At 56.3% G+C, this 12,396-nt stretch overlaps 1 protein-coding gene across 1 annotated transcript; it reads left to right on the top strand.

The window, feature by feature from the left end:
• The first annotated feature begins 763 nt into the window (after nucleotides 1–763).
• Nucleotides 764–7,285, top strand: BHLHE23 (basic helix-loop-helix family member e23). The gene is made up of 2 exons (XM_002830516.4): nucleotides 764–2,332; nucleotides 6,682–7,285. The coding sequence occupies exon 1, from the start codon at nucleotides 948–950 to the stop codon at nucleotides 1,671–1,673; it is 726 nt and encodes a 241-aa protein (XP_002830562.2). The 5' UTR covers nucleotides 764–947; the 3' UTR covers nucleotides 1,674–2,332; nucleotides 6,682–7,285.
• Nucleotides 7,286–12,396: the final 5,111 nt, after the last annotated feature.

Genomic DNA, 12,396 nt, shown 5'->3' with positions numbered 1-12,396 from the left:
AGGCCGGCCACATTCCCATCCAGTGTGGCTGGACCCCAGGGGTTCGGAGGCTCCGGGAAAGCCCACCAAGCCTCACGCGTTTCGTTGATCCCCAGGAAGCGGCTGGCAGGGAGGAGGCAGCTCACAGAGCCCCCACTCCCACCCCCGGGGAGCCCCAGGCCACGCTGCCCTCCACCTTCCTGCCCTCCCCGGCCTGCAACGCTCGTGGCGTTTTTCAACAGGTTCTAGAAACTCCCTCTTACTCTGCCCCTCAAGCCTGGCCACAGGGCGCCCCGAGCCGGAAGTGTGCGGGCTCCGGGTACACGCTGCGCCGCGGCTGCACCAGAGCGCCCACGACCCGACCCCGACCCCGACCCGAAGCCGCCCCTCAGCGGGACAGGGTGTTGGCGCTGGTGCTGCTGCTATTGCCGCGCGCCCCCCCGCTCTGGCCCCTGCCTGTCGCCAGGGTCTCTTGCGCTAGGGTCAGACTCAAAGACGGACCGAGGCGGGTGCCCACGTGGGACGCGTGCGTTTGGTGGCGGAATCCCCGGGGCGGCCGGAGGCTGCGAGCCGGGAGTCGAGAAGCAAGTACGAGAGCGCCAGGACCCCGCCGCCCCGCCCCGCCCCTCGGTCCAGAGCCCCCACCCCCGGCCTGTGAGCCTGCGGCGCTGGTGGAGCCGGGCTCCAGGAAGAGGAGCTCACCCGGTCCCCCCTGATTGGACAGCAGCGAAGTCCCACCGGGCGCCTCTGCGGCTTAAAACCGAAGCGGTGGCGAGTGGGAGGTAGAGCCCGCCCCCTGTGCGTCGCGGCTGGGAGGGAGAGGAGCTGCGAGAGAAGGAAGAGGCGGAGGAGGCAGCGGGCGCCGAGGCTCTGGGACCCGCAGGCCAGCCGGACCGACGCGCAGAGCCGGGAGCCTCATCGCAGCGGCAGCGGCGGGCTCGGGCGGGCCTCGGGGTCTGCTCACCCGCATGAGCATCCGCCCACCCGGCGAGCCCCCGAGCCCAGGGGGCGCGGCCATGGCCGAGCTCAAGTCGCTGTCGGGGGACGCGTACCTGGCACTGAGCCACGGCTACGCGGCGGCGGCTGCGGGTCTCGCCTACGGGGCGGCGCGAGGACCCGAAGCGGCCCGCGGCTACGGCGCTCCGGGCCCGGGCGGCGACCTCCCCGCGGCGCCCGCACCTCGCGCCCCAGCTCAGGCGGCGGAGAGCAGCGGCGAACAGAGCGGTGACGAGGACGACGCCTTCGAGCAGCGGCGGCGGCGGCGCGGGCCAGGGAGCGCGGCGGACGGGCGGCGGCGGCCGCGAGAGCAGCGGTCCCTGCGGCTCAGCATCAACGCGCGCGAGCGGCGGCGCATGCACGACCTAAACGACGCGCTGGACGGGCTGCGAGCCGTCATCCCCTACGCGCACAGCCCGTCGGTGCGCAAGCTCTCCAAGATCGCCACGCTGCTGCTCGCCAAGAACTATATCCTCATGCAGGCGCAAGCCCTGGACGAGATGCGGCGCCTGGTGGCCTTCCTCAACCAGGGCCAGGGCCTGGCCGCGCCCGTGGCCGCCGCGCCCTTGACGCCCTTCGGCCAGGCCGCCGTGTGCCCCTTCTCGGCAGGCGCCGCGCTGGGGCCCTGCCCTGACAAGTGCGCCGCCTTCTCCGGGACGCCCTCCGCGCTTTGCAAACACTGTCACGAGAAGCCGTGACCGCGCGGGCCCGCGCCCCTCCCGCACGCGTCCTCCGATCGCCCCTGTGACTGTCGCTCTGCCCGGACAGGAAAGGCCTGGAGGGACCCTGCAGACCGGGAGGAGGCGGCCCGACGTCGCTTCCAGCCTGTGCGCGGTGAACAGTTTGGCGCAGCGGGAAGCGCCAAGGCCGTCGGGGCGCGGGATTGAGCTGGAGAGCCGGACGCTGGACTCTGCGCCCGGGAACTCGCTGCACCCACTGGGTATTGTCGGGACCCAGCAAGTCTAGGAGCGGGGGTGGGTAGAGCATCCTTCGGGCACTGCCGCTCGCCCCCAAAAGAAGACCACCGCGGGGTCCCAGGGCCACGGCGAGGACGGGCACTGGTCAGATTCCGGACAGGCGGTCCTAGCCCGAGGCGCACGAAGGGTGGAGACGAAGCAAAGCCGGACTTACTGGCTCCTGATCCTCTCGCAGTGGGCCTCGCGCTCCCGCTCCAGCCGGCCCTTCGTGCTAAACTGCAGGGCAGTGCTCTGTTCCTGGGGACGCGCGTGGCCGGCACCTCCCACCTCGGTGGCTCCGAGACTCCGCAGCCCTGCGGAGAGCCCACGATGGCCGTCTGCAGAGGAGCTGGACCGCGGACGCAGGAAGACCCCGGCGAAGAGCTTTTCACCTTTTCCAAGTAGGAGTTTGTTCTATTTATTTGGGAAGTGGACGTCGTCGCCGGCTGCCTCGAAGTCTGAGGAATTTGTCCCCTAAACGTCCCCTGGCCTCCCCCCCCCCCCCGCCGCCATCCCCTGCCCTGGACGTCCGCGGGGTGGAGTTGGATGGAGACCGCTTTGCGGGCCCTCTGCCTCGGGGGGCTGCGTGGAGGAGGGTCCTCACAGCCCGCGCCCTACTTAACCCTGACGGTCAGGGGAGGGCCACGTCTAGCCCTGGTGTCCAGCAAACCCCCTCCCCACCGATCCCCTCGCGCTTTCAAGGGAGGAGGCCGGGCTACGGGTGAGTAAGCTGCTGCTGGCCCCGCGCCCCGCGCCCCGCCGGGTGTGAACGGAGATGCGCTGCGCAGTGACCGTCTTGTGCAGCTCCCAGCTCTGCCACCATCCAGGGTCCAGGGAGCCGGGCAGGGTGCCCCCCGGGGACCCAGCTGTCCGCGCCGGTTTGCGCCCCGCGGCCCCGCCGCAGTATCCGACTTTATTAACCCAATTTCCTCGGCTGTCGGTAATGCCAAGGGGAGAGGGCGGCCGCCCGGCAACGCGCCTGTCTACAGCGTTTAACTTTGATTAATACATTCCAGAGGGCCTTCTGTACTTGCAAAATGAAGTGTATGATTAAGTCTTATTCATAAAGACATATGCCTAATACTGGTTTCTGCTAATTTCCACTTTTATTTCTTCATTGTTTTTTTTTTCCCTAACAGACTAGTTTATCAGTTTTGCACATTCGAAAAGCCGAGTGCCAGACACCGTTTTTCCCTTTAGATAAAGTGGGAAAGCTGGAAACTCAAATGCCCTTCACTTCTAGCGTCATTTCAACGTGATCTTAAATAGCTTACCTGCTTATCAGAATTTGAAACAGGGGTGTTTATTCTGGTTAAAATCGGAGACATTGGTACATTATTTATATTCAGAATAAAGCATTTTATTTCCATTTATTTTATAAAAATAATATGGTTAAATTTTAATATCAAGTGAAATAGTGTTCATTTGTAGCTGAATTCACCATAATTTCAATTTTCAGATAATTGTGTCCACTCGAAACCAGAGTCTGAAGAGCCTCTGAGATGCTAAAACTCATCCAAAAGCAACCACTTATTATAGCAAATGTGTGAAATCATAAGGAAAAGGGCAGAGGAAAAAAAATCTCTTTCTCTCTTTGGGTGGAGAATAAGTTTTTGAAAGAACCACTTCACTAATCAAAAATTCTTCTGATAATTTAAATAAAAATTCAAGTTACATTTAAACTTTTTTGTACATGACAAAGCTGTCTGTCTACTGTTCTACAAAACGTCTGCATGCCTCTCATTTGGCCTGAGCGGAGTGTGTTGTTTCGGAGAATTAGCTCGCCTTGTCTGCAGTGGCTGCTCGTGAAGCCACCTGGGCGATCACAGTGTCATTTGGCCTTTCTCAGATTTGCCCAAGGATCTTCTCATTCCAAGACAGCCCTCCACGGCCTGTGCGCCCACATCTGGCAAACAGCAAAGCAGAACCCACGCGGGTGCCTGTGCAAGCCTGTGGCTCCCGAGAAATGTGGGGGGCTGCTCGTCTTTTCTCTGACGGCTGTGCTCCTGCAGGTGTGTCGAGAATGGCTGGGGATCACCTGGAAGGAACTTCGCCATCACCACCCACCAGGAGCCACCCTTCCCCCAACACTCAGGGAGGAACCAAACACGAAAGAGCTTTGCTTCCAGCTGAGCTTTTCAAGACGCTCACCGTGTTTTTTTGTTTGGTTTTTGTTTTGTTTTGTTTTGTTTTGTTTTTTTAAGACAGTCTTTCTCCATCACCATCTTGGCACCATCTTGGCTTGGCTCACTGCAGCCTCTGCCTCCCAGATTCAAGCGATTCTTCTGCCTCAGCCTCTCTAGTAGGTGGGACTACAGATGTGCGCCACCATGCCTGGCTAATTTTTGTATTTTTTCGTAGAGATGGGGCTTCATCATTTTGGCCAGGCTGGTCTTGAACTCCTGACCTCAAGTGATCTGCGTGCCTCAGCCTCCCAAGTGCTGGGATTATAGGCTGAGCCACCACATCTGGCTAAGATGCTCACCTTTAGATTCCTTCCAGGTAGAGATGTGTAGGCTGTGGGAGGTGGGAGGCCGCATCCCCAGAACCGAGGTGTTCACACCACCCTCTGTGACCAGCGTTGCTGTATGGAGAGAATGTGGTCATGTGTAGAATTTTACATTTTCAAGTGGCCATATTAAAAAAGGAAATAGAAGCAGGTGAAATTATTTTTATTGATAACTTAATACTTATCCCAATACATCCAAAATATCATTTCAGTGTGTCATCAATATTTAAAGTTATTCGATATTTTACTTTTTTGGCACTAAGTCTTCAAGTTCCAGCATGTGTTTTGCACTTAAAGCCCAGCTCACTTCATACCAGCCATGCTTCAATGCGTTTCAGTGCTCAGTGGGCACGCGTGGTTTGGCAGCCTTGGGTTTTGCAGCTCTCAGCCGTGAAAACGCCAAGCATGCAGAGTACTCTTCGCTTCTTTCTCTTTGTTTAATAATAACCAGGAAATGCCCGTGGACTCAGGGAGTCCATTCTAGAGCTAGGCAAATAGGAAATGCCCCATCCTTGTTTCTTTTCCAATCCTTATTCATCGAGCCTTTCTCCAGAGCGCGGACTGGGGCTGGGGCTGGGGCTGTGGCTGGGGCTGGGGCTGGGGCCCGGGCCAGCAGCAGGAAAGGCAGAGGCTGTACCCACTGAGTCACTGGGTCCACATGCCCCTCCAGCCTCACACGCGCCAGCCACACCCAAGCCTAGGAAACAGGAGACAGCAGATTACAAGGCCGCAGAGTAAGGGTGTGGGCCCTGCTGGCTGCTGCTTGAGCGACTCACAGATCAAGACCTGTTTTTTTTTTTTTTTTTTTTTTTTGAGACGGAGTCTCATTCTGTTGCCCAGACTGAAGTGCAGTGATGCGATCTCTGCTCACTGCAGCTTCTGCCTCCTGGGTTCAAGCTGTTCTTCTGCCTCAGCCTCCTGAGTAACTGAGATTATAGACGAGTGCCACCACGCTCAGCTAATTTGTGTGTTTTTAGTAGAGACTGTGTTTTGCCATGTTGCCCAGGCTGGTCTTGAACTCCTGAGTGATCTACTTGCCTCAGCCTCCCAAAGTGCTGGGATTACAGGCGTGAGCCACCACGCCTGGCCAAGACCCATTCTCTTGATGGCTTGGCCTCTCTTTGGAAAGGAGTCCCTTTGTGAAGCCTAGTTTGTGGGAGCTTGGGGCAGACTTCTCCGAGCCCAGTGGCTCTGTAAGAGTCCCTCATGGCATCAGGAGATGCAGGTTGCCTGACCTAGGTCCCACTGTTGTCTTCATGCCTGCTTCCTTGCTCCCCAGGGACTCTCCAGCTTGCTGGGCAAAAATACAGGGCCCAGCAGGTTAGAAAACAAACGTGGGGCTCACAGGGCCTCTCCTTTTTTCATTTCTTTTTTTTTTTTTTTTTTAAGACAGAGTCTTGCTCTGTCACCCAGGCTGGAGTGCAGTGGTGCGATCTCGGCTCACTGCAACCTTCACCTCCCGGGTTGAAGCAATTCTTCTGCCTCAGCCTCCTGAGTAGCTGAGATTACAGGCGCCCGCCACCATGCCCAGCTAATTTTTTTGTATTTTTAGTAGAGACGGGGTTTCACCATGTTGGTCAGGCTGGTCTCGAACCCCTGACCTCGTGATCCACCCGCCTCGGCCTCCCAAAGTGCTGGGATTATAGGCGTGAGCCACCACGCCTGGCCTTTCATTTCTTAAAGAGACAGACGCGTCTCCTGCATTTCCACGCGTTTGGATGCCCTGTGGTCAGCGTACCTCAGACAAGGCAGCCCTTAACACGCAGTTTCCTGCCTGAAACCAAGCTGCCAAGGACTTTCCCACCCCTGGGTGAAGCACTGTGGCCCGAGCACTTTTGGTTCTGCTGGTGCCCAGTATATGTTACAAAGAGCTTTGCTTCCCCCAGTTAAGAAATTCACTCACCTAAAACTGCATCCCCGGTTTTCAGTAACAGGCGATCGGCCTTCTATCTCAGGGCAGAACTGCCCCGGCTCCAGCTCCACCCTAGGGCCTGTCCGGTGCCACTGGGTCCATCCAGCCCACAGAAGTTCATGGACAGACCCTGGTCGACCAGGGACTCTGGCTTCCAACAGCTCCCTTTAGCTAATAATTTCATCCGAACGATGGGATTTTTTTTCGTGTGCGCAGCTGTCACTAGACTCACTGGGAAACTTTGTTTTACCTTATGGTTAAGCCAATGACCAGCCGCTTGCTTTACAGATGCTTACTTTACCAAATGCATGTGTCTATTTCCTTTGCAGGATGGGAACAGGAAAAGAAGAGGCACCTCTTCGTAAAGGACAAACACCGTTCTCCTAAAAGGATAGGTGAAATGCACAAACCATCTCCAACCCGAAAGCCACTCTGGCTTCACCATCGCTCTCCAAAAGACCTCCTGTTGGAACCAGCCACCAGAGGCTCCTAAACCCTGGTTAATCCAGCAGAGAATGATTACAGCAATTTTCTAATGTGAATTTGTTTGTGGTATGTTTTTAGTCTTTAATCGCTTTTGGCATCCCATTTGAAGAGATAGAAATAGAGGGATTTGTGATGTATTAAATTATTTCTCCCACAATTACCTCTTTGAACTCATAACCCTGGATACTGTGTTCCAATACTCCAACCAAAGTCTGTTTCATAAAATTAGAAAGTTGATATGCATTTGCAAATTGAATCCCAAAGGGACAAAACCTGTGCTACCCCGAATGCAGAAAAGGTTCAAACAGTTAGCAAAGTCACCTTTGATTCAACTGTTTTACTTGCTGTAAAAAGTGATTTATGCTGTATTATTTCCAGTGTGATGTGTCTGAGGCATATTTACTCACATAAATGTATAAAAGCTGTTGTGTGGTAGCTGAATGGAAAGACGGTCAGAATTATCCTTGAAGTTAACATATGAGGAAGAGCCCCTCTGAGGGGCATGGAAGGGGGTCTCTGAGCACACTGCACACCGCTGTGGCCTCTCCTGTGTGTCCTTCCCTGATGTGTCTTCGCCCAGGCATCTGTGGGCATCCTCCGAGAGCCACCCTGGCAGGCAAGAGGCCTCTGTGGCTGTGCGTTTCTGGTGGCCATGGTGGGAAACAGCACAGAGTGGCGCACGGGCCTGCCAATGGTCTCTGTTGCCCGAGACACACAGCACCACCATGCATGCCTGCCCCACCTGGGGCCCCTGGGGACAGGACCATGATCTTGGCTAAAGTGCTCCTCAGAGAATGTCTGCACCTCTTCCTAGCCAGCCTCGTTTTGCCTCCAAGCTGGGTTTTGTCAAAAGTAATGAGCCCACAGTCAGTTGCTCTCCCCGGACCCCCTGATTCGCCCTGACGTGAGGCCAATCTCCCCGTGCACGTGGACGGCCCTTGCTGTTCTAATGAGGCCTCCACCAGTCTGGATCTGTGGCCGCAAACCCTGAGACAGAGACAGGACCCACAATGCTCTCTGATGGCCACAAGGCATCTGACAGGACACATTTTTGTCGCCGTCATCCACAGCCTCTGTGTGCTCTCAGCATCTGGAGCTGCTTCTGGCCCCCAGCACTTCCTGCTTTCTGACCACGGATGACACCAAAGTTACCAAAGTTACAGGGTCAAACGGTCTCTGCATTTCATGCACGGAAACAAAACCATCCTCCACAGCTCAGCAGACTCCTGGGGCATTGCGTCCCGGTAGGTCCATGTAATTTAAACTGGCGAGAGACTCGTCGCAAGGGTATTCCGTACATGAACACACCCACAGCTTTAGGGACTGGGATTCAGAAACCCACCGACTATGAGCCAGTGAGTGCCAACAGGCCCAGGCTGCTGGTGGAAGAAACGGAGGGGAAAAGCTTATTCTCCTCCAGACTCCACACGAACCAAGCCCCTGAGCAGAACCATCCCACCTGCTGGAGAGTGTCCCCACCGCCCTGGGCTGAGAAGTCGGTGACACCTGCCGGAGAGTGTCCCCACGGCCCTGAACTGAGAAGTTGGTGAAGCCCTCGCTTTCATTTCAAGCACCATAGACAAACGGGAAGATGCTGATTTCACATTCAGGAATCTGGGTTTCCAAAATAAGCGTCTTCACCTGCTGTCAGGAGGAGAAGAGCACTCCCCTGCTTTTACCCTGGATCTGCCCTCAGGGTGGTGGCATCAGCGGTGTGTCCAGAATGAGCAGATGCATCCAAAGCCGTCAGCTCTCCTGCCTTCTACCTTAGCAGCTTCCAGGGCACTAACAGGAGGAAAAGCATTGGGCTCGCCCTCCCCTCTTCCCTCTCCCCTTCCCCTCCCCTCCTCCCTCAACGCTCTCTGCAGAAGATGGGGTGCTTCTGCAGTGCACCCCCTCTTGTCTGGGTAGCTCTGCTCCCCTAACCATCAACCCATGCTTTTAAAAATATCCCAAATGTGTAGCGGGTCTCAAGCCCCTGGTCACTGCCCCCAGCCCAGGTAGGTGCTGGTTTCATCTGGCTTGGGGAAGGCCTGGAGGGTCTGGAAAGAAAAGACTGGCCCTGGTGGGGCAACTGACTACCTGTCGTCACCCTAGTCTTGAGACAGGCAGACATCAGATGTGGCAAAAATTATCTCTGCCGAAGTGTGTTGCCCAAACTTGTGTGTGTGTGTGTGTCTGTGTGTGCTATATGTGTGTGTCCATGTGGTGTGCCTGTGTGGACACGTCTGCATATATGTCTGTATGCATGTGTCCATATGTGGTATGTGTGCATGTGTGTGCATATGTGTGGTTTGTGTGTATGCATGTGGGGGTGTGCATGTGTGTGGATATGTGTGGTGTGTGTGCATGCATGTGGGGGGGTGCATATGTGCGGTGTGCATGTGTGGTGTGTGCATATGTGTGCATATGAGGGGGTGTGTACATGCATGTGGGGTGTGTGCATATGTGGGGTGTGTGCATATGTGGGGTGTGTGCATGCATGTGCGGTGTGTGTGCATGTGTGTGGGGGATGTGCGCACGTGTTTGGCGTGTGTGTGCATACATAGGGGTGTACATTTGTATGCATATGTGTGGTGTGTATGCATGCATGTGGGGTGCATGCATGTGTATGCATATATGAGCATGTTTGTGGTGTAGTGCTGCATACAGCTGTCTTTCTGTGTGGGTTTCCAGCCCCCTCACCTTCGTCCTGTTACAGCCCAACTCTGACCTGCCAGGACAGCCCTGCTGCCCCCACGTCCCCCTGCCCCTGGCCCTGAGAGATCTCTGGGGCCCTCCTTCCCTTTCTGCGGAGTTTGCCTTGTGTGTTTCACCGAGGTGAGATGGGAGCCACCATTCCAATTCCCAGGACACAGCCCTTTTGGTCTTTCTTAAACCCTGGAAAGCCCTAGCAAACACAATGAGTTGGGTGCCCCAGAGGTCAGGCCCTGTAACCCTTTCTGGCAGGAGAAGAGAGAGTCGGAGCGTTGGAGGTTCCTGGACTGTCCCCAACTCTGAGTGCACCCGGCTTCCCTGTGCTGCTCCTGCTCCTGTGTCGGAGGGGTGAGCATAGAGAGGGAGGGGAAGCCGGGGGCAGGCCAGCGCGTCCTCATTGCCCGGCAGGAAGTCTGCGTGGCATCCAGGGCACACCCCACTTGCAGACGTCACAGCCAGAGGCACGTGGAGCCTCCCTGAACCCAGACACACACACAGGAGGGCAAGGAGAAGGAAGCGCCAGGGAGGAGGATGGCCTGTCCTCAGTGTGAGGGTCCTGCGGCCATGGCTGTCTCCCCTCAGGGAGGGAAACTGGAGTGAGACTGAGTCACAACAGGGCCAGGGCAGGGAGGGGCCAGAGCTAGGGGCTGCGGCTGTTTCCTCCTGAAACCGAGGATTCCCACCGCAGGCACGCGAGGCAAAGACCACACCCGGCCTCAGGTCCCTCCAGGGCAGGCTTTGCTATCAAATGAGGTGTGTGTTTTTTTTTTTTTTAACATTTCCATTTTCAGAGCCTTTTGAAATGGAAGCTGTGGACTCGAGACAACAGGCCTGTGGGATTCCATTGACCATTGACCATTTTTTCAGAAGGAGAAACCGAGGCTGGAGGAGAAGGTTACTCTTTCCAAAGCACCAAAGCTCAGATTTAAAACTTGACTGTCAGGCTGGGCTCAGTGGCTCACACCTGTAATCCCAGCACTTTGGGAGGCCAAGGCAGGCAGATCACCTGAGGTCAGGAATTCGAGACCAGCCTGGCCAACATGGCAAAACCCAGTCTCTACTAAAAATACAAGAAAAAATTAGCCGGGCGTGGTGTGCACCCATATCCCAGCTACTCTGGAGGCTGAGGCAGGAGAGTCGCTTGAACCAGGGAGGCGGTGGTTGCAGCAAGCCGAGATCGTGCCATTGTAGTCCAGCCTGGGTGACAAAGCAAGACTTCACTTCAAAAAAAATTAAAAATAAAGTAAAATAAAATAAAACTTTACTGTCGGCCCCTGAGACCACAGCTGCGCCCACTGTGAGCATCACCCCAAGACACACAGTGTAAAGATGTGGCCCGAGACCAAAGGGCGTCTCGTGGCTGTGGCTCGGAGGAAATGGGTGTCAGCCCAGGAGAAACGGCTGAGCCTCACCCAGGGTGGGGTCAACCCTGCCTCATGGCTGTTCCGGAAGGTGAGCGAGAGCCACTGCGCCCGGCCAACGGTCGGCACCTTTCAGTGAACATGGGTGTAGCAAGTCAGCTCTGATTTTCTGCTTAATGAGGCTTAAAAGGTAACTTTGAGGGGACATGGCTCCTCCAAACCTGTGGGTTATCAGTGAGGGACCCATCTCCAGCACAGGTGGTGGTGATGCTGTGGCTAATTGATATTGTGTGGGATTGCAGCTGTGGGGACAGAGGAGGGGACAGGGGACAGACGGACTCTCCAGGATGCAGTGTCACTAAGCAGCCTCTGTACAGCCTGCAACAGCAAAATGTGTTGTGGAAAGAGGACGCTCCCCACGCCTTGCCCCCATCGTGTAGCTGAACAGGTGTTTCCAAAATAATTACAAATGAACAGACGCGCTCAGAGGCTGGTGTGCTGGGGAGGGAGGGGCGTGTCCAGGGCCCTGCTGTGGTCCAGACACACTGCCCCACAGGCTGAGGGTGAGGTCTCTGCCCGGGCTCCGACCTCGGCACTGTGTCCCTGTCCTTGGCAAACTCCATACCAGGTGGCCGGCTGAGGTCTGCACCTGCAGGCTGGGCCCCGGCTCCCCTCGCCCGTCCCGCCACCTTCTCTGCTGGGGAGTGACCGTCGTTGAGCCGCGTCCTGAGGATTAAGGAGGGACCTCCCCACTCCAGGCCCGCATGGGCACTGCATCAGGGTCAGCTGCAGTCCCACAGACGCAGCAGCCTCCAGCCGGATCTGAGTCACGCGGCTCCACGCCGCATGGCAGTGACATAGGCACCACAGCCCTTCACTAGAGAGCGGCAGCCGGAAGGGGCAGGTGCGGCCGGTTCTCTGCCTGAAGAGCCTGCAGTGGAGGAAACGTGGGGCAGCTCTTCCAGGCGGCATTGAATTCTCTCACAAGGCGATTGTTTTCTTTCTCTTATTGTGGTGAAATATACGCCACGTGGAGCTCACCGTGGTAACCGTTTTTAAGTGTATAGTTCAGTGACATGAAGGACACGCAGTGTAGTGCAGCCAGCGTCACGCTCCATGTCCAGGACTTTGCTATCATTTGATCGTTTGTCTCGTAAATTGAGGTGTAATATATGTACAGTGACATTCACCCTTCTGAAACACCACGGCCACACGGCCCCCACCACAGTCGAGACAGAGAACACTGCATCACCCCAGAGGTCCTGCTGTGGCCCCGGCCCTGTGCCCTTGTGACCCCTGGCCTGTGTTCTGTCCTGAGTTCTGCCTTTTCCAGAATGTCTCATAAATGGAGTCACCGGACTGGGGCCTTCAAGTCTGTCTTCCTTCCCTCCCTGTGCCCTAGACTGTCAATCAGCACTAACGTGGCTGCACTGGGGGGTTGAGGAGCTGCATGAGGTGTTTCTGTAAACCCTGGAGCGGGCCAGGCCGGGAGTTGCTGTC

This window comes from Pongo abelii, chromosome 21 (assembly GCF_028885655.2).
Source record: "Pongo abelii isolate AG06213 chromosome 21, NHGRI_mPonAbe1-v2.0_pri, whole genome shotgun sequence".
NCBI lineage: Eukaryota > Metazoa > Chordata > Mammalia > Primates > Hominidae > Pongo > Pongo abelii.
The sequence above is the reverse complement of the archived record's forward strand: the minus strand, read 5'-3'. Positions and strand labels throughout refer to the sequence as shown.

Excerpts from the sequence above, each read along its gene's own strand:
- BHLHE23 (XM_002830516.4), top strand. The coding sequence starts at position 948 with ATGAGCATCCGCCCACCCGGCGAGCCCCCGAGCCCAGGGGGCGCGGCC.